General features: G+C 36.8%; 1 protein-coding gene across 2 annotated transcripts in view; it reads right to left on the bottom strand.

The window, feature by feature from the left end:
* Positions 1 to 4,110: 4,110 nt before the first annotated feature.
* The window catches only part of trmt11.L (tRNA methyltransferase 11 homolog L homeolog), a 43,487-nt gene continuing 25,121 nt past the window's right edge, over positions 4,111 to 22,476 (bottom strand). The window contains exons 9-12 of one of the 2 annotated variants that reach the window (XM_041562161.1): positions 20,661 to 20,730; positions 18,882 to 19,013; positions 10,865 to 10,985; positions 4,111 to 7,044 (exon numbers count right to left, since the gene is read on the bottom strand). In XM_041562161.1, the coding sequence (XP_041418095.1) occupies positions 6,868 to 7,044; positions 10,865 to 10,985; positions 18,882 to 19,013; positions 20,661 to 20,730 (500 nt within the window). In that variant the 3' untranslated portion in view covers positions 4,111 to 6,867. 2 annotated transcript variants of the gene reach the window in all.

The raw sequence follows: 22,476 nt of genomic DNA, 5'->3' as shown, positions 1-22,476 counted from the left end.
TCCATCGAGTTCAACCTTTTTTTTTTTTTTATTAACTACCTATCTGCCAGTTGATCCAGAGGAAGGCAAAAAACCCATCTGAAGCCTCTCCAATTTGCCTTAGAGGGGGAAAAATTCCTTCCTGACTCCAAAATGGCAATCAGACTAGTCCCTGGATCAACTTGGACTATGAGCTATTTCCCATAACCCTGTATTCCCTTACTTGCTAAAAAGCCATCCAACCCCTTCTTAAAGCTATCTAATGTATCAGCCTGTACAACTGATTCAGGGAGAGAATTCCACATCTTCACAGCTCTCACTGTAAAAAACCCCTTCCGAATATTTAGGCGGAACCTCTTTTCTTCTAATCGGAATGGGTGACCTCGTGTCAGCTGGAAAGACCTACTGGTAAATAAAGCATTAGAGAGATTGTTATATGATCGCCTTATATATTTATACATAGTCATCATATCACATGGCAGTACAGAAACCAGTGCAACTAGCATCAGAATTTAATAATCAGCCCTGTAGCATAAGCTTATATTATAGGCCAACCTCAATTTCATGCTTGATAATTTGCCACAACCTCTAAACTTAGCTTTTCAACAGTTGCGCAGAGCCCACTGAGCATATGAGTGTCGCAGGCACTTTCCAAGATGGTGACCCCCGTGTGACAAGTTTAAAGTCCTGGATCATTGCTGCTATTGAGAAGCTGAACTTAGGCTGGTGCAATAAGTTTTGTATATAAAATATGCTATTTTTAGCCAAATTAATTTTTAGGGTTTACTGTAGTTCTCTTTTAATGAGCAGCATTGATTCTGTAACACAGTGGTGCATCAAGCACATTGTCAAGGAAAGAGTAACTGAAATTTTACCCTGAAAGGATTCCATAAGGATTTGTTCAAACCCAGGAAGTCTGATGCTCCTATACTCACCCGCTTCTCCTGCCCATATGCATTATTTAACATGGGCAAGGGGGGGGTAAAGCACTCTGGGGCATCTGGAAAATTGCCCAAGTGTAACAGATGGCTTCACATAACATGCTCTTAAAGGAGAACTAAACCCCTTCGGCGCTAAATCCCCCCCCGGGCAAATGCCCCTAAGATGCTACTTACCCCTCGGCGCAGGACCTGTCCACGGAGTTCACAGACTCCATCTTCTCCCGTGCGGTCTTCTTCCTGGATTGCCTGGCGTTTGGCGGTGCATGCACAGTAGGAGTATTTGCCGGTACAGCTCTACTGCGCATGCGCCGAAAGTCACAAAGTTTTCCATTTTCTTTTTACGGAAACTTTGTGACTTTCAGTGCTATCATGTAGATTACACAGTGAGGAGATCCCTCATACATATTGCGTTATTATCGCATGGAGGAATCAGCGACTTATTGCACATATGACCAAAGACCTTGCAGCTGACTATGATGTGTGGCAATGGATGGCCACGGTCCAGATTGGACCCTCACAGTACTCACGTAGGTAGAAATAGCCAGTCCTGGAACTTCAGCAGGTAGATGCCAAAGACCCTGCTGGCCCTGTGGTGAGCTCACATGACAGGAAATAAGGATGTGTTAGTGACAACCATATACTGTAAAAGATCTTTCATGCATTATTCTTCAGTTCATCTAATTCCAACCTTCGCATGGCCTAGAGCAGGGGTCAGCAACGTTTACTATCAAAAGAGCCATTTTGCTCCCGTCGTCCACTAAAGAAAAATAGTCTGGAGCCACAAAACATAACACAGCTTATAAACTTTTAAAAGTATTAACCTTTTTTTTAATTTTAACTGTTAAAACAGCAGAATACAGAAGTGCAGTGTACTGTATGTCTAGGCCTACTTTGAAATAAATTAAACACTGAATAGCCCTATTACATGTTAGGGGCATATTTATCAAGGGCGCATTTCGAATTGAAAAAACTTCGAAATTCTAATTCAAAAGACCAAAAAGTTTTTTTTTGGTCGAATAGGTCCATTTTCGATTGAATAGGTTCGTATTCGGCAAAATTTAAATCTTACGAATCGAAGGAATAGCGCATTCGAACGAATTCAATTCAAAGTTTTTCCCCCCCAAAAAAGTCCACCAATTGACTCCAAATAGGTTCTAGGAGGTCGCCCATAGGCTAAAACAGCAATTCAGCAGGTTTTAGATGGCGAATGATCAAAGTCAAATTTTTAAAGAGGCAGTACATAATATATTTCAATATTCGCATTTTCAAATTTTTTTCAAATTGAAATCGAATTTGAACTATTCCCTAGTCGAAGTACACAAAAAATAGCTCAAATTTTTTTTTCATTCGAAAATTCACATCGACCTTTGATAAATCTGCCCCTTGGGTTCTCATCTGTTTAATGTGACTTCTGTTTCTGAAGCTCCATGCTGATCTTCCCTCTCCTTTCTTGAGTGTGTGACCGCAGTAAGGACCATGATGAATTATCTTGCTACGGCCCGGTCTTGCCTGTCACTCCTGGGACTTCTATACAGCCGTTGCACCTGATGGCGGCTTCCTGAGCGTGCAACTGCGGTAAGCTAACCGTGGTCTCACACTCAAGAAGCCGCCAGAAGATGCAACGGCTGTATAGATGGCATGACAGGCAAAGCCAAAAGACCGAGCCGCAGCAAGCAGGATGAAGAGCCGCATGAGGCTCCGGAGCCGCAGGTTGCCTACCCCTGGCCTAGAGTCAACAACCTAAAACCTACACTAGTTTGCAATATGGCAAGAATATCGATTAGGTTAAACTATGCATCGCTTTTAACCAATCTTGCTTACTAGAATGCAAAACAAAATATTTGTTTTTCTTTTTTGTGATTTCTAAATGTAGGACAGTGAGTACAGGTTGTGACTTTTAACAGTAAGCCACTAACCTCTGAAATCCAACAGGGGCACACAATCCTCGAGAAAGCTATAAGATACCTAATATTATGTTCTCGCATTGTAAACCATTAAAAAAACATGGTCGGTGTCCTGAAAGTTTAGCTGGTTATTTTGGAAAGTGTTACATTGCTTGAAGGACAAAAGGCTGTGCACTTGAAGACTGGCAACAGAGTTCTGGAATTTGATGTAATAATAGCCTCATGATAAATAAACATCAACCAGCAAGCAAAATAAAATAAAACACACATTTGGCTAACATTTTCATTCCTGGGTGACCACTTAAACATTGGGAAATGTTTTAAGAATAATGAAATAATCCATTTTTGCACAAGACAATTAGGTGCTCAAGTCACAAAGGAGCCTCTTTTATTTATGAAACAGGAAACTGTTCCTCTTCTGAGGTCAAACTAGTATGAAAAAAATCTAAATTTCTAATGGAACGGGGGTATTTCATTTGGAAACAGATTTGACTAAATTAATCAGGCACTAATATGTGAAATACCATAAGAATATTCTGTTACATATTACAGTAATAGAGGGTGTGTGCAAGTCTAATTCATTGAACTAAAGACACAGGGTGAAAGAACCTCAGAGGGGGAAAAATTCCTTCTTGACTAGTCCCTGGATCAACTTTTACTACGAGCTATCTTCCACCCTCTCTTGCTAAAAAGCCATCCAACCCCTTCTTAAAGCTATCTACTGTATCAGCCAGTACAGCTGAGTCAGGGAGAGAATTTCACATCTTCACAGCTCTCACTGTAAAAAAAACCCTCCTGAATATTTGGGTGGAACCTGATGGACCCCACTAAGAACCTTACTCCAAGGAGACAATGTACCATTAACAACCAATGTAAATGTTAGCGTTACCACCTGCTCTGGAGTTTCCTTAAACGTTTAGTCGTGAAATATGCTTTGTGATTGACAAATTTTATTACATACACTTGAATGTTCGCAAAAGCCATTTGGACGCAAACTGTGTGAGAAAGTCATTGAGGTCTGTAATCAGTCAAAAAGGACACAAACATGGTCGCTAACATTCGCAATGGTCTTTGTGAATGTCTTTTGCGCTAACGAAACAGATTACTTTCCACAATAAGGGTTTTAACAAGTAGCAATTTTAACAGAATGGTCCCTTCCTGCAGAATCTTAATGTAAACCATTGTGCTTGGCAAAACAAGATTTAACTGCTATAGACCTGATTTATATATACGGCACATTATGTATATTATTTGAAATAAATGACAGATTCAATGACAGCAAGAGATTGAAGTTAAAAAAAGAAACAAATAGAAACTTTATTTTTGTTTTCAGTTTGTCCTGATTGAAAGAAAAGTACAGTGTTTTCTGAAAAGGAATTAGCCCTGCGAATTTATGAAAACCACTGTGGTAGAACCAAGTAATGTTGTTAGTAGGTTTACAATATTTGTACATCTTGTCAAGTATTCACCTGCACTCATGTCACATGATAATTCAAATATATGTAACAGACTAACAAGCTAACACACAATTCAGCCAGGATGGCACTGTTCATGCATTTACTATAAACTGCATTGCCCCACTTAACTACCAATTTAAGCAAAAATCATTTATTTACAATAGAGTAGAAAATTAGGAGAGTAGTATTTTGTATGCAGAAAATACAATACAGACTGAACACATTATTTTCTCATCTGGCCACAACAGTAATTTTATTAGGAAAAGGGGTATTGAATTATGTGCCAGAAGTCAAAAGAAAGTGTGCAAACACTGGTGTAGTCTGTAATCAATTTGTACATGTGAAAGGAAAACACAAAACATGCAAATAATAATGTAAAAAAAGTTATGTATAGATGTTTCACCCAATGAACAGAAGCTTCAAATAACAGTTTTCTAGTCACTAAAACCACTGAAAAGATCCATCCAAGTTTCCTAAACGAATCTGCCCATAGGGAACGGTAGGTAAGTGTTTTACCTCTGTATAGAAATAAAGAAATGCAAGAAATCCAAACCGCTTCAGTTTCAAAGGGCATATATACATGGTAGACATAAGATGAGTCACACCTATTTGTTATGGCTCCACAAAAAAAGAAAAAAAAAACACAAAGTAATTATAAAATATCCAGTTGTTTTAGCGAGTTTAAAGAATGTAAAAACAAATGTAAAGAAACAGATGAGCTTCAGATGTGGACAGGCTCAGCAGAGCTTCACAGCCTCCCAAAGCACCAGCGAAGTCCTTTGGGTTTCACATAGCTGGCCTGGGTCACACCAATAACAAACCACAAATGGCCTTTGCATGCAACACGGTTTTAAAAAGACAAAGCAAGATTGTGTGTGTGTTTAATGTGTATCAATTACAAACAATAATAAATGAGAGCAATCTCTCTAATGAGGAACACTTCATCACTCATGTTGAGAACAAATTCCAGAGGTTTTGAGACTAAAAGCAAATAGAACAACTTCCTTCTGTGAAAGATGGACACAGCAAGCCAGTAAAGCTCCAGCGCTGCAGCCACTTAGCAGTGTTAAATCACGTTAAAAAGATGATAAATATAGGGCACGGGTTTATATACATTACAATAAAAGAATGTAAACCTTAAAAATGTTTCTACACAAAACAACATAGATATATATACATTTTGTTTGTCTAATCTTTATTAGTCCCAAAGGGGTGGGAAGGTTGAAAGTCCAGAAAACGAGGTCATCACCTGGTTACTAAGAAAACAGATTCCAAAGCTTGATGGAAACAGTTGTTATGCACTATTTGCCCAATGTTACTTTTAATGCACTGCTAAAGTGTACAGCCCAAGTATAAGGAACATCACTCCAACATTTTAAAACTACTTGTCCCCATGTTCTCAAGCTTGCAGAGCGTGTGGGAATTAGACGTTGTATAACTGCTACAGCCTGTACAGAGAAGTCACCCACCCAGAGGTGATTCTTTTAGCCACACCCCTGCAATGCCCCAGACACACCTCATTACACCCAGTCAAAGTTACAAGGAGACCATGAACCATGTAGGGAACATAGATCCATAACCTAGGTTCATAGGTCTGCCTGTATCATTTGCTGAAACAAACATTTGGAAGCTATTATGCAGGAGTTCATTTCAAAAGGGAGGTATAAAGTCTGTGTGTTGGAAAGAATGTTCCTTGTCTGCATATTTTCATTTTATATAAATAGGGTATGAGATGGAATCTGCCATATTGCTTGCCACAGCAAAAGGTATAATTTTTGCAAAAAATAATACAAGATCTACGGGCAATACAGCAGCTCGACCTCTAATCTACTAGGCAATGAATATTCTGTACATACGATAACCTACAGTGCATCATTTAGTATTCACTAAGAATAAATAAATAAATCATAACTGAAGTTAGGGTAGATTTCCATTTTAAAAGAAGTCAATGCTCTAAATGTGCAATTTATTGTTAACTGCTGTACTGAAAGTCAACTTAAACTGCTCCAACTTTCCTCTAATGGGCTTTGTGCTACTACACCTAGTCTCTCTGAGAAGGTAAGTGAAGGCATCAGCATTCCAAAGGATTTATTTAGCTACTATAATTTTTTAGTAGGGATTGACAACTACCTAATCTCTGGGGTTGGGACCTGGAACCCAAATCTAGCACAAAGCCTTCCAAGCTTGGCTAAAGTGGATCTTTGTTTACATTTGTTTGCACTATGCTTGTATTGTAGAAAGCATATGTGCTTTTATCTCCAAGTCACACACAGGTTGGCAATAAACTACCTTACTTTATAAGCCATTTTGTCTCAAGGCAGTCACAGCAACACAAGAATTTTTCTCATATTACATTTGACAAAACAGGCTGTACATGAAACAGAAAATGAGGTATCTAAAGAACCAATTGCTTCCCTCATTCGGTGCAGCCACCAAGCTCCATGAGTAAAGGGACAGTGTGTTTCTTTATTATAAAATTCATAAATGCAAAATGAGAAGCTCCAATCCCATACTGCACTCTGTTAAAAAAAAAAAAGTAAAAAAAAAAAAGTTCTTTAAGATCTTTCAATGTTTCTTCAGTAGTCATCAGACATCTTCTTTTCCTTTGGATTTTACATTTTCAGCATTTGCCATTTCACTTCGGGCTCTTTCTTCTCTGGCGGTTCTCTTTTTCAAGCCACTGAAATATTTCTCACGGAAGGAGTTATGACCTTTATACGGCAAATTCTGGCCTTCCCCTAGATGGGCATATTGGTACTTTTCCTGTTTGAAATAGGGAAAAAAAGTATTAAAAGTATTCTTCCTTTCTACATAAACCTATACTAGTACTTTCAGTTTATATTAGCACAGTGGATATTTGCAGTGAAAAACCCCATTTATATTAAAATGAAAGACCATTTATATTAAAATGAAAGAAGAAGGGGGGTGTCACTGCTTTGTTGAGAGTATCAGTACAATTCTTACGGTTTTCATTCATTCAAGTAACAGCCTGATATAATAATATAGATTCGGAAGCAGTGTAGTTCTGCTAGTGTATTGCAATAGGTATCTTTCTACTTATTAACATTAGAAAACCGAGGCTGATGTTCCAGGCACTACAGGAACTACCACACATTACAGTATGACAGATAATACAATTTATATGGCATGTATCCTGCAAAATAAGCAGCAGCATATGCATAGTAATGTAGACGTTTGACAGTCATTGTGCAATTCTTTCCACCGATTGCACTGACCAAACAGGATGCAAACAGCATAAAGTTTTTAACAAAAATGCACTTTAACAAGGCTGCTCATAGCATCCTTAGATACAACTACCTTACCAGGAATTTGTTTTTTTAGCAAAGAAAAAAAGAATTGGAATTTTGAAAGAAAATGATTCCAAAATATCTTTGATGGGAAAGAAATAACTGAACTGATGTTTTTTTTTAATCTGAAATATACAATATAGTAACCTTGATAAGAGTGTGCAATGTGAAGTAATATTCCAGAACATCTGGTCCATGAATCAGAAACACCTGACCGCTTGCCTGCCAGCAAGAAGTTTGGATCATAACACCTGATCTTCTTTTAAAGACGTGACAACTGTTTGACTGCACAGAATAACTTGGCTACATGATCAGCAATTCAATAACAGAACAATAAAGACAGGCACACAACAAATACATTAAATGACAAGAACACGCTAAAATCCTGCAGAACCAAATGCTTTAAGCACAGCATAATGAAGAGTAAACTATGGAAAGCTATTCTGACATACAAAGGCTGTGTACTTTAAAGCCTGCCCATGTATGAGAAATAATAATCAAAAAAAAAATATAGACAATTCCCGAGGGTTTACAGTAGGGGTTTGCAAACATTGTTTGTACTTAAGTCAAAACTGTTTTTCTGAGGAGGAGCCAGAACAATTTGTTGTGCTAAAATAAGGGCCGGTTTCCATTTCAACTTTTATGCCACTATGTTACTGCTGGGGGATTTAGTGGCTCAGAGCGCACAGCTTAAATAAATGGATCCTCTGGAGGTCGCCTCTTTCAAGTTGCTGCCTCGAGCAGTGATATTTTGACAAATTACATGTAAAGCACAGATGGTCAGATCTATACAAGTTAGGTTTTGATTACTTCATAACAACTGAACCATCTGAAATTCATCGTAAACGTTGCTATATCACAACTCATGTGATGGTGGAGATCTTCTTTTGAACACCATGACCTCACATTAACCAGTGATTAATTTCTTTACAATAATAGGAACATTTAACTTTTTAGATTAAATAGTTACATAGCTACTTTGAAAAAAGACCAAAGTCCATAAATGAAACCCAGCATCCATCCATCCATCCATACTTACATATACTCACACCAAACACATCATCTGGCAGTGCATTCCACAACCTCACTGTGAAGAACCACCTACACTGCTTCAATTGAAAGTTCTTTTCTTCTAGTCTGAAGGGGTGGTCTCTGGCGCGGTGATCCTCTTTATGGCAAAAAGGTTCCCTGCTATTTGTCTATAATATCCTCTTATGAACTTATGTCCCCTTCTCAAGCATCTTTTTCCCAGAGAAAATAACCCCAACCTTGATGGTCTACTCTCATAATTGAAGTCTTCCATCCCTCTAACCAGTTGCCTTTATTATAGCATTGTAATAAACTCATAAGTCTTGGCTTTTGTTAAATACAAAAACTTTTCAAAATGTGTTCACATTTCTCACTTTGCTAGCATGGCCATGCTAAATAATTAGAAATGTGAATGTAACAATATCAGCTTTTCCATAAAAAAATGTTGCCTTCAATTAACTAGGGCAGTAAGACTGCATGCAAATAAGACTTTGAATCGATCACTTGAAAGGATTTGGCAAATCCTTTATTTATGTAGTGCCAATATATTCCACAAAGACAACATTTCTTTTACACAAAGTTGTCCTTTAATGGTTATCCAGATGATTACCATAATAGAAATGATTACCATAATAGATTGAGCCTGAAAAGCCTACATTTTCAGAAAAAGCCATGTAACCTATACGTACTGCTCATATGTAAAGATTTGAATTTGGTGTGGTTAAAAAGTTGCTAAACTATTTCTTTTCTAAAGAAATTTCTTATGCCATCAAGCAGACACTGTTTATTTCAGACAGAGTAGCAGACAATTTTTCCCTGTGTAGTCAAAGCCCATTACTGTAATACACAGTTATGAGGACAATTGTGTGTTTTTTTGTATATTTACAAAGTGGCCAATGAGATGGAGTTAAAATGCACATTGAAAGACATTTTTTTTAGGGGTTGTTTACAATTTGCTGGTATCTGCTATTGTGACCGTAAGACGTGAACATTTAGTACTGTCATATAGCTCTTTGAAAGCTTCCTATGGCATATGCTCCTTTTTTGTGGCTTCTATAAAGCAGTTTTACCACATATCTCAGAGACATGAATGCAGACTCTAACAGGTAGTGTTTCCCAAACTGTGGGGCCTTGGAGAACTTGGAGACCTGGCAGATGGACGGTTGAACCTAAATGTCAGTTTGAGTAAATGACTTACCTCTTACATTTAGTTGAAGGATAGTTAGGGATAGCTATTGGAAGAACATGTTTGTTGCTCTAAGAAGTATAATTCATAAGTAATTCAAAATAAAAACCCACTACTACCAACCACTTTCTTTATGTCCCACTAGAATATATGGCCTTTAAAGCAGAATTTAAGTGTGAAGCTGCCTGCTTCTTTATTTATCTGTAACTGAAGCCAGCCAGTAGCACTTATGCTGTGCATGTATGAAAGTGTTCATCATATCTGGCAGCAAGACTACTCATCAATTTGAGTAAATAAAAGAGGAGATGGACAGTTTAAGCTATTCTGTATCCCATACATATTAAAATCTAGTAATTACTTTATTGTATAAGTCCCCTTTAAATAAATGATTGTTAGTCTTTAAAGGTGTCAGCAGGAAAACAGACTCTACTTCTTTTAGAAAACAATATTTGTTGAATAACCCTACCCCAGCCAAGATGCATTTAGATAGAGGACAGACTACATTCCCAAGATTCTCCTTTGCTGAAGCACTTCCTTTTGTAGATCAAAGCCATACATATAAAAACCAATAGTACAATATAGAAGCAATGGTAGGATCACGCTGTGGGGATGCTGAATGATCGTTTTATTAAAACATACATACTTAGAAGACTTAAAGCTGCAATTGATCTAAAATGGGGCTTTATAAAATGTTTTTATAACCTAAAACAAATGTCACATTGAAAAAACTTTCAAATAGGAAAAAACATTGAGGAAATATTGCACAAGTAAATAGCATAATTTTCATGAAAATTCACTTATTCACTATGTAAATATCCAACTACATATTGCCAAAGTTAGAAGGAAAAGAGTAAGGAAAAAAGTACTGCATGCTTCATAATCTATAAATCAGACCAATATGAAAATCAGGACTGATTTCTTAAAAATTAGGCAACATTACAACTTCACTTGGAAAGGAATGAAAAATTCAAGCACAGAATTTATTTGGTGTTGACAAGTGAAAAAGCAAAAGTATAAATATATTCCCTTGCTGGCTTTCACCCTGCCTACATAATCTTACCTCAAACTCCTTCACCTTTTCCATTGTTATCAGGCGGCGAGACGTGTGGCTGGATAGCATCTGTTCACAGTTGCTAATAAGCTTCAGGCAGGGATGCCTGGGTAAAACCTCTTCTGTATATCTGGAAGAAATATAGGAGAGTGTTGGCTGCTAAAATTGTGCCAGTCTTTCAGATTCATTTCAGCTGTAGCAAGTAGGTCTCCTGTGTTTTATAAATTGTAACAGAGATTTAGTAAAAAAAAACTAGTAACCAATTAATTAAAAAAAAGAAACGGCAGGCTATAAAGCTGCAGTACCAGACGGGTAAAATCACACTTGCCACAGGAGTTTGTGCAAGCAATAAAGGGAAACTAATTGTATTTCCTTTTACAATGAAGAGATTGAGGTAAAACTTGTAAGTGCTTTCGAACAGTGAAGAAACCGATACTGTTGTACCAAACAAAAACATGAGCCATCTTTGTCCCTCTTTTTTTAGTTGAAGAACAGTGTCTGGAGTAAATACTTGAAAGCACACTTTGGTTGGTTTAACAAACCAGTCTACTGAGAATTCTAGTGTAACAATAAGCACCACGTCCTACAACAGGAGCTTCCTGGTCTTCTCATTTCTACTTTATCCCCCATATGTAATGTAAGGCACTACGTTTGCCCAGGAGCAGTAATCAATAGAAACCAATAAGATGACCAGTAAATGCTACATGCTGATTGCTATAGGTTACTGCATATGGGCAAACGTAGTGCCTTTTATTACTTAACCCCATGTGTCCAGATCAGAAAAGAGAGAGAGAGAGTGTGAGTGAGTGAGTGTGTGTGTGTGTATTCCCTATCTGATATACTGTATTATGAAAACTATATCCAATTCCTAATAAAAACAACACTGATAAAACCTCAAAATGAGAAACAAGTTAACATCAAAATGAATGAGTTGCAGCACATGATTAAACATCGAGTCAGAGCAGTTGTTATACTTGTTTTATGTTGTTTATTATAAAGGGAATATTCAAGAAAAAGTTGCATCAATCAAAACACCACTTGTACAGAAAGGCTTACAAATCTGACTAATAAGCCTTAGCATTATTAATTAATTCATATCTCTTGGCTGTATGTCAACTAAACATTGTTGCTACTTTGCCAGTTTTGATAAAAATTTAAATCTACATCCATGTGTCTGGCCAAACATCACTGTATCCAACTGACCACACAGCTGACCCATTGGCCAATGTTTTAACTGGACATTGTTGCCAGTGTGGCCAGAATTACAGAACTCTACAAAAATACGTAAACAAGGACTGGAAAAATTAAAGAACCATGCTTTTATTTAGTTAATTAGTGTAGAGGCAGTGTACAAATGTCATTCACAGAAAGCAAACAAACTACAAAGATGTTGCATATGTTTCTGTGTTTATCTTTTGGGCATCTACATTTTCAATGCTGATGTAGTGATAAGTGTTAAGTGTTATTACTTAAAACACATGTAAATTCACTTCTTATTTTTGAGAAAAGATCACTGTGGAACACTGTTTGCTGCATTTACAATAATAACCTGGAGCTACATGTCTGGAATTGGCCAGTGGGTACAGACTTGTGTAATTACCTGCAGAAGGTACATCACATTCATTTTGCTTTTTGTTCTTATCAGAGATGCCATATTTTTATTCAATAGTCACAAAAATCTAGACTGAACATCCACACTTATTTTAAGGTATATTAAAACATGTGCCTATGGAATACATGGTTTATTTTTTAATTTATAATTAACCTTTTTGAGTGTTAAGCATCTGAGAAATATTGTATACTAATGATATCCAAGGTTTGCTTTGTATTTATGATGACAAACACAGCAGTCGACCAGCAATTCGTTTTTTCCCAGATGTGTACAGTTCAATTAAGGAAAGCATTTAAAGAGTATGGGCTATTTTCATGGGGCACACTTTTCTCGTATAACTACATTATACCCATAGGTAAGGGTCTGGGTTTTAAGTAAATATATTTATAGTTTAAAGAATAACTTTCTTTACTCTGCAATCATTTTCCTCTGCTGAGAAGCCCTGAGGCAGGTTATCTACTGCTATGCATGCAGGCTGTTGATGGTGTTTGGCTCTGACAGACAGAAAAGCTCCCCATAATGGATCTCCAACTTTTTGAACCTGTGAGTAACATTCAGAAGTAAAAGGAGGTGGGGAGCAACACATGCATGAAAAATGTTCTTGGGCTGCCAAATAAGTGGATAAACAAATAATGATGCAATTAGCCCATAATGGCGCCACTATAAATCAATATATAATGAATATAATTAGAATAGTAATGAATGTGAGGAGATATACTCACAGTTCACCCCAGTCCATGGGTGCATAATACAGTAGAAATCAAATAGTAGTAGTAGAAATCAAAAGTTGTGAGTTATTTCTACAAAAGTAATGACCAAGAAGTAATTAAAAGTTCAATCCATTTATTGGCACATCCAGCAGAAGGCCTGACACGTTACTGACGCATTACTGCTCCGAGACCAAGTGGATTTTGTATTTACAGACTAGGAAACCAATTGGCCTCAACAGTGATTTTGATGTTACATGCTTCTTTAAATAAATAACTATTAGTATAGTATCACTTATTAGTTAAAAATCTAAGTAAAAAACCAATGTCTCATTGTTAGTCCAACTTTCTATGATACATGGCTTGGATACCCCTAGAACCATTGATTTTCTTGTCCGTATAAACTATGAAAGCACTCTTGATAATACCTTGATATGGATCAAAGTCTCTATTCTATAGGCCCATACTATATCTTGCTCCCAGTATGCCCACCTCTAGTAAACAAATAAAAAACTAATTATTTTGTATTAATATTATATCATTTTATTTTATTATTGTAACTCTCTTTTCTCATTTTTTTTATCTTTCATCCCTTGTTTTTACACTTTGTCTACATATATATTTTTTTGTATGAGCTTTTACTGCTTATCATGTGAATGTAAATAGATACTTCAGGTGGTTTTTCTTCCGTTCCAATTGCGTATGGACAAATTTGTATGTAAATTGACACTGGCATGTTTAATTGTCTTCACGTTGTAATTGGCTGTTATATACACACTGTTGTCATAAGTTGCAGCCCCCTTAAAAGGAGTGTTTGGGGGAACACTCAGCCTATGAGTAAGTGCCCCAATAGCAACGAAACGTGTCAGGCCTTCTCCTGTATGTCCCAATAAATGGATTGAACTTTTAATTACTTTTTGGTCATTACTTTTGGAGAAATAACTCACAACTTTTGATTTCTACTGCCAAATAAGTGCTGTTATTGGCCATTTCGTTGCCCATATATGGATTGTAAACCTACATTGAGACTCTGCTTGACAGCGCACCTGGTTTTTATACAACAAAAGCTTGCCTCCAAGTCTGGAATTCAAAAATAAGCACCTGCATTGAGGCCACTGGGAGCAACATCCAAGGGTTTGGAGAGCAACATGTTGCTCACGAGCAAGTGGTTGGGGATCACTGTGTTACTATATTCTGTAGCCTTGCAATGCCTAAATACTGAATGGAGAGGGAAGAGCATGCAGTTATCTTTTCGACAAATGTAATCTCCCATGTCAAAGAATATCACATCTGTATGGAATTATACAAAAGATATTACCTACACAAACCACATACTGTATGCCTACCACAGTATAGGGATCAAAATGTTTACTAGGTAGTACATTTTACTGAGGCTTTGAATCCCATCTGCACTGAACACACACAAAATATTAAAATTGTTTAAAACCATGGGGACAATGTAGTCTATATACTCTACATATAGTATAATGCTTAGTCTCAGATACTCAATTACCTAGATTAAAGGGGTGACTCATCTTTAAGTTAACTTTAGGATGATATATAATGGCTAGTTCAAAGCAGCTTTTCAATTGGTCTTCATTATTTATAGTTTCATTATTTTCCCTCTTCTGACACTTTCCAGCTTTCAAATGGGGGTTACTATCCCCATCTAACAAACAAATGCTCTGTTAGGCTACACATTTATTGTTATTGATATTTTTCATTACTCATCCTTCTATTCAGGCTCTCTGCTGTTTACATTCCAGTCTTTTATTCAAATCAATGCATGGTTGATAGGGTAATCTGGACCCTAGCAACCAGATTGTTGAAATCTAGCAGCTGAAGAAAAAGCTAAACAGCAACTGCAAATTGTCTCAATATAGTACTCACATCAAACATCATGTACTACATCATTCTAAATGTTAATTTAAAGGTGAGCGACCACTTTAATGCTGCTTTTATTTTATTCTAAATATTAATTTCAACCTCTCTTTCTCTCTCTCTCTGTACCATGTAAATTAATACAACTAGTTTTATTATTTAGAAATCAATAACATACATGTTCCTCCATAATGATTAAAAGCTTAGGAAAGCAAACAAGCTATGGTTACCAAGCATTAACCTTACATGCCATTCACAAAAAACAATAAGAGCTTTGGCTTTTGCCAAACATGTAATGTAAAAAAAATGTTTGTTGCAGGTCTAATAAATCATAGCAACCAATCAGATCCTTGATTACAAAAAGGTGTCCAGTAATTGGTACCGACTGACTGGTTGTTATAGGTTACAATTACAAATAAAACAAAATTACTTTAGGGAAAAAAATGCATGGGTCAATTTAGGTGTGGTTAACTTAACAAATAAGTGTGAATGAGTGTAGTTGACTACACAGAAGCATAAACCAGGATCGTTCCCCAGTCACCTAAGAAAGTTTGTTTTGACCCACAGGGACCAATTCAGCACAGGTTCCCTCATTGGGAAAATAATGCAATATAATATTAACCTTACACCCATTAATAATGCTGTCCTTATCTTTCTTTTCATACCCTTTCTTATTCATGTTCCAGTCTCCATTTAAACCTCTGCCTGGTTGCTGAACCGAACCCATGAAAATAGATATCTGCTGTAATTGCAGGAAGCTGCTGAACAAAATGCTAAATAATTCAAAAACCACAGCAAATAAATAAACAACAGCAAATATTTCAGAATATGAATGTCTACATCATATTAAATGTTAAGTGAAAGGAGAACCACATATTAAATGACAGTTTCTGCAACGATCTATGTATGTAACAGATGCATATACTATAAAATAAATAATATTATTCTGATACTGTTTTTTCTATTTTTGTGAACACATTTTCTGAACCAAATTAAGGAGCACTCACCACCCTTAAGTTTGCCATTGACCAATTGTGCAAATAAAAAGAAGTTTCGTGCCTTGACAAAGATGACCCCTATGACAAAGTCCTGTGTGGGCTCATTAAAGAGATACATACTACTGTGGAAAAGCAAAAAGGGCAAAAAATGTACAAGAATGTCAAAAATCCAGACACAACAGTGATGTCAATGTCAAATTGAACAAATAATCTTCTTTGTAGCACGATGTTATCTTTCTCAGGGAGATGGATATTGATTCTTTCTAAACTGCCTCCTGTCTTGGCTATGACTACAAACATACTGTTTTGCTCAAACAATGAATAGCCTCCCTGTGAAAAACTTGCAACTAGGCTAAATTAAGCAACAAAACTACAGAAACATATGCAAAAAATGTTTGTATATGGAGAACTATCGGGTTTATATACTAGAATGTTGATTCAAATATTACGTTTTATGAATAAAAATGCCATATCGCTCTCTGCACTAAAAATTGGAATTTCGGCTCTTGATTTCACCAGGAGCACCTACAGTATTTTGCAGCTCCTTGTAACTTGCTAAGCACTGCTTTCTTAACTAACCTCCAGGCATCAGTGACCCTGGATGCAAGTGCAACAACTGTGCCACTTGGTTCCAAAGCAAAGGGCAGCAGCTGCCTTCTGCACCTCGAACCAGATTAAATTTCCTTACTTACATTATTTCCTCTTAGACTTAGTTAACATGGCTTTCACAAATAGGGCTTGTGACTAACCTACTTTTTGCCTTCTATTTTTATTATGAAAAAATGTATGGTTGGTCATTACAAGGTAATTACTTTACCAGTGCACAGGTAACCCCCTCCACCACAACAGACTCCTGCCAATAAAAGTCACAACAAATCTCACACATATAGTTCACGTTGATCGTTTTTCACCGATAGGTCTGCTTTTGTAAGTAATTGTTACTTGAAGTCCTTAACTGTTCTTCCTGACAGTTTTTGTGAAACGGACTGTCCCTTTTCAACCTGTCATTATGATAACAGATTACAGCTGCACAAATATGGCAGACAACTCATAGAGAAACTTGGGGGGACCAGATAGGTAAAATCATTGGGCAAATACTTTTATGGCAACATTATCAATAGCATGCACAGGCAATGTAAAGAAAGATAGATGCAAAAAGGTTTAACTTCTGGTGTCAGTATCTCTTAATCTCTTAATAATTTGCTATATTTATCCAAAGATTCTGCCTAAGAGTGTTGCCTAAATAGCCAATGTCTAACTCCAGGCTGGTCACAATCTACTTAATAAATTGTGTAAATTTAGAGTTCTGCTAATGACCATTTTCAGAATAAAGCTGGAAATTTTTACATACAGCATCAGGTCTTAGGGCTAGGTGAAATGTTGTAATACGGACTCTTAAATCCATACCCTTATATAAGGGTATGGATTGAAAACAATGCACAACACACATTGTGTACAGAGAAAGACATGATCTTGGACAAGATGGCGGCGCGTACACATCGCGAGGCTCAGCGTCTCTCCAGTTTCTGCAGTTTTGCGTTATTTTTCCTGCTCATTTCGGTGCTGTTCGTACAGAATAGTCGTGCTTTAACATCGTACACCCGACAAGAGCTTCTGGATATTGGTTTTTGCACTTCTGACAGTTTTATCAGCAACCTTCGACTCGTCCCTGAAATCGCCAGAACACCTGAGGCCGCGCACTCCACACGACCGGGCGGAAGTGCTCGAAGGTGGCGTAGAGACCGCAAACAAAGACGGGGGAAGCGCGGAGGGCTAAGAGCTAAGCTAAAACCACACCGGCTCTCTTTGCCCAGCATTTTTCTCGCCAATGTACGGTCACTGGTGAACAAAATGGACGAGATTCGACTCCGGATTAACCACAGCAAGAAACTCTGGAACTGTAATGTTATGATTTTCACCGAAACATGGCTAAACAGTGGAACTTTGTGAACTTTTATCGCTGCACAATAGAGAGCATCCTGACCAGCTGTGTCACAGTGTGGTATGGGAGCTGCTCTGTTGCTGAGCGCAAGGCGTTGCAGCGGGTGGTAAAAACTGCCCAGCACATCACAGGGACTCCGCTTCCATCCATTGAGGACATTCAGAAGAAGCACTGTCTTCGTCGAGCAAGCAGTGTTCTTAAGGACTCCTCTCACCCTGCCCACAGACTGTTTTCTCTTCTGCCTTCAGGCAGGCGTTTCAGGTTACACCCGACAAGAACCAGCAGACTGAGGAACTGTTTCTTTCCTAGAGCTGTCTCCATACTGAACTCTGCACCTTACAGACTCCTTTAAACCCCCCCCCCCCACCATACACTATCCCCATTACCATCTACTTGGCACATTCAATATTGCACATATTTTGCATATTCAAAATTACTGCTGCAACCTGTACATTTGTTCATCTGCTCATAACTACTGATTATAGTTACTACAAACTGTATATTATGTTCATATGACTGTAAATCACTCTGTAAATATTATCCAGTTCATTCTTGTACATATCAATTATAATTTATACCTTATCCTGCACTTACTGCTTATTGCACTCCTGGTTAGACCTAAGCTGCATTTCGTTGCCTAGTACTTGTACAATGACTAAGTTGAATCTAATCTAATTGAATCTAATCTAAAAAAAAAAAAAGAAGATATTCCACTTTTTAGATTTACATTAAACACATATATAGGAAAAAACAATTGTCGCATGCTGTCCCTTTAACATAGTAACAAACAGATATTAATAAACCTTAGCCTATATGAGATCATTTATTTAAGAAAAGGAAAAATAAATACACAACACCTGCATGGGCATAAATCTGATTTACTTACTCCGGTCTGTACACTGGAAGCCAATAGACCAGTCTTCCCCCTGTAACCAAGAACTCTGATGCAAAAGCAAACAGATCCGAAAAAATATCACTCAAGTGGTAATTTAACTGGACAGGAACATGGCTTTCTGGACTGAAGGAAAAAGAGAAAACATTAAGTGGCTTAACAGACTGGCTAACTTTCCTAGAGAGGGATTAAAGGCATATTGAAACTAGAGTACAAGTTGCTTATGTGACAACGTATTCCGACCCTTAACCAACGCTCACATTATACAGAGGAAAAAAAAAAAAAAAAGACATACATAATTTTTTTTTTTAATTTCAAACCATTGAAAATATTCTTTAATTGTTAGGAAATAGGATATGTTCCAGTCACCTGAGCACCTCAATTTTTTTTAAAAGATGCAGATTGTTATTTAGACTGAGATCAGGGCTTTGACTGGACCACTGATAAATATTTACCTTTTTATTTTTTGGACATTACTGTGTCAATGAGTTTGTGATTAGTTCTACTAAAAGATTAACTTTTTTTTTTTAATACTGAAACATGTTCCCTTATTTTGCATTAGTCCAGCCATGTGAAAAAATGGCTAGTCCCTGCTAAAGAAAGCAACCCCAAAGCATGATGTTACCATCACTATCATTATGGTTTTACCATAATTCAATGGGTCAACCATACAGAGCGCTATACACTCGATTTTCATGGTAAGACTACATTAACCATTACTGAACGTGAATGCACATCTTGCAAAACGGAACCACTTGCAATTTGGTAAAAGGTTTTATGGTTACAGAAGACCAATACAGATCTTTTAAGCAAAAGTTTAAAGCCAAACACATATGGTAGTAGATTACATTTTGGATTCCTAAGGCTGGGAATCTTACAAAGTAACACATTAGATGAAGTTGAAGTTCAACCTAATTGCTAAGTAAAACCTGCGTTACTAAAAGTCAGTTGAAAAGAAGATAAAAACAATAAAACAAAGTTATTGAAGCGTGGGCACAAGATCATCTTTCAGCAGGACAATCTGTTGATCCAAAACATTTTATAGTGGCTTGAAAAAAAAAATGTAAAATTAAAAAAAAAAAAGAGGTGAACATCCAGTTTAAGTCCTAATCTCAAAACAACTGAACATCTTTCAATTAACCTGAACAACCAGGAAAATGCTGTGAAAAAACACAACATGCATATACTCCAGAATGGTTTCCGAAACCCTAAATAGTCACAATTAAAGAACTTAAGCCACATTGAAAATGAATGTAACAATGTGATTTTCACTAGTGTTTTTCTGTGACAAAGAACAACCACAAATATTTGCTCTTTTTTTCTAGGTAGTGTTCGAAGAAACAAAAATTTGCGCTTTGTTTTTTTGTTTACCGTTCCTTGAGCGTTTCTTAAATGGTTGAACTTGACGAGTTTCTTTTTTCAACCTAACTATGTGCATGAACACTAAGGCATACAATACAATCTACTTCTTAAGTGTTTTATCATAGACATTTTCTAGTCTTGTATTTCATTCATTATGAAGTGAAAATGTTTATTAGTCAGTTGTGGTGTATCTTTTCTGGCCCAGTCCCCCCACAAGAGATCATGGGTCCCCCATGACACAACTGCAGATCACCCATATTTTGCGCAGGATAACTTCTTCTACAGTTAAACCTCAGGTTTTCCACTCTTACAGAAAGTTAGGATACAGATAAAGCATGCATTCTTTCTTAAATGCTGCATAAACCGATGGCAAACAGTTCTTCACCAGTATTTATTTTTATTGCAACTTACAAAAGTTCTGTTTTTATGATTTCTTTCTGTGTGCCTGTTTTCCTTGTGGATTCTCGAATTCCATATGGGGCTATGCAAAAAAATAAAGGGAAAGAGATGATTAGCAGTCTGTCTTTTTAACATGGTATTTTTAATTCATCTTAAAGGGGTGGTTCACCTTTAAGGTAACTTTAATTATGTTATAGCACGGCCATTTCTAAGCAACTTTCCAATTGGTTTTCATTATTTATTTATAGTTTTATAGTTATTTGCCTTTTTCTTCGGACTCTTTTCAACTTTCAAATGGGCGTCGCTGACTCCCTTCTAAAAAAAAAAAAAAAAAAAAAACTCTGTAAGGCTACAAATGTTTTATTGTTACTTCTTATTACTGATCCTTCTATTCAGGCCTCCCCTATTCATATCCCAATCTCTTATTCAAATCAATGCATGGTTGCTAGGGGAATTTGGACTCTAGTTACCAGATTGGTTAATATGCAAATTGAAGAGCTGCTGAATAAAAAGTTAAATAACTCAAAAACCTTCAATAATAAAAAATGAAAACCAATTGCAAATTGTCTCAGAATATCACTCTCTATATCATAATAAAAGTTATCTCAAAGGTGAATAACCCCTTTAATCTGAATTTTTGAAACACTTGGGTTGTATACATGTTTTGTCATCTATATCTCATCTATTTACAAAAAAATTAAAATGAATCAAATATACCTTAAACATAAAGAATCTGTGTGAAATGGTAAATGGGGCTATCACAGGAGCCTGAGCTGCCACATTTTTTAGCCAAATTGTCTGAATCAGCTCTGTTAGATCTTGATTTTAATAAGATTTGCATGTGTGCAGTCACATGCAGCTGGCACAGAGGTCGTCTGAAAACATATTCTTTACACACCACTCCATTGTGTGTAACCAAATGCAAGCAGATCTTGTTAAAATAAATAGAGATGGGCTCTCAAGCCTTCCTAGGCTCCATCTGTCCTTGCCCTTATGCTTTCCATACTTCATCACAGGCTGATAATCTTATTACATAATGAGATACACTACAGTTCAGTTGTTAACATTAATGGCAATAAAACCTGTATTATTCCACACATAATGCATCTACCCACCCCCATTAAGGGCAGAGACAGACGCTGCTATTTCGGCAGATTTTTTTTTGCCTTCCTCTGGATCAACTGGCAGTTCGGCAGGTTAAAAAAAGTTAAAAGGTTGTACTTGATGAACATTTGTCTTTTTTCAACCTATGTTACTATGTCCTGCTTTTCAGCTATTTAGTACTAAGTCAGCTACTTAAAGGGGCCCACAAGGGACATAACTGTTCATTGAGTTTGCAACTGATACTTAACATGCAGTTCAGGTTCAAAAGCAAAAGAACCACGTGCAGTAGCGTTCTGGCTATTATGTTAGACATCCGCTCACTTCAGCCTTTATATTTTGCACAGCCTATTTACCCAGTTTTTATTTTTATACTGAACAATTCCTTTAAAGCTCTCTCCTAAACATATTAAGTGTTTTCTGATATGTTTTCTATGCAACCGTAAACCCTTTGAAGGAATCTTTTACACACAGATTCCAAACCTAACTTTTTGTTCTGATCAGCAATTATTAGGTTAATTATCTTAACCTCTGAAAGCATGTTTGGGATAGCAAGGGTATGCTCATTCCTTATGATAGAGATTTTAATCTAATGTATAGATCCTCATATTCAGAGAGTGTATTTCCTTAGGATGAAATTGCCAGGTAAAGTTTAACATAAATTGTTCATTCTTGAGTCCTTCCGAAAAATCCATAAAAATAACCCATGTACCAACGGATGTATGGG

Source organism: Xenopus laevis, chromosome 5L (assembly GCF_017654675.1).
Source record: "Xenopus laevis strain J_2021 chromosome 5L, Xenopus_laevis_v10.1, whole genome shotgun sequence".
In the NCBI taxonomy this organism is placed as follows: domain Eukaryota; kingdom Metazoa; phylum Chordata; class Amphibia; order Anura; family Pipidae; genus Xenopus; species Xenopus laevis.
Note: the sequence above shows the minus strand (reverse complement) of the source record. Positions and strands in the feature narration are given on the sequence as shown.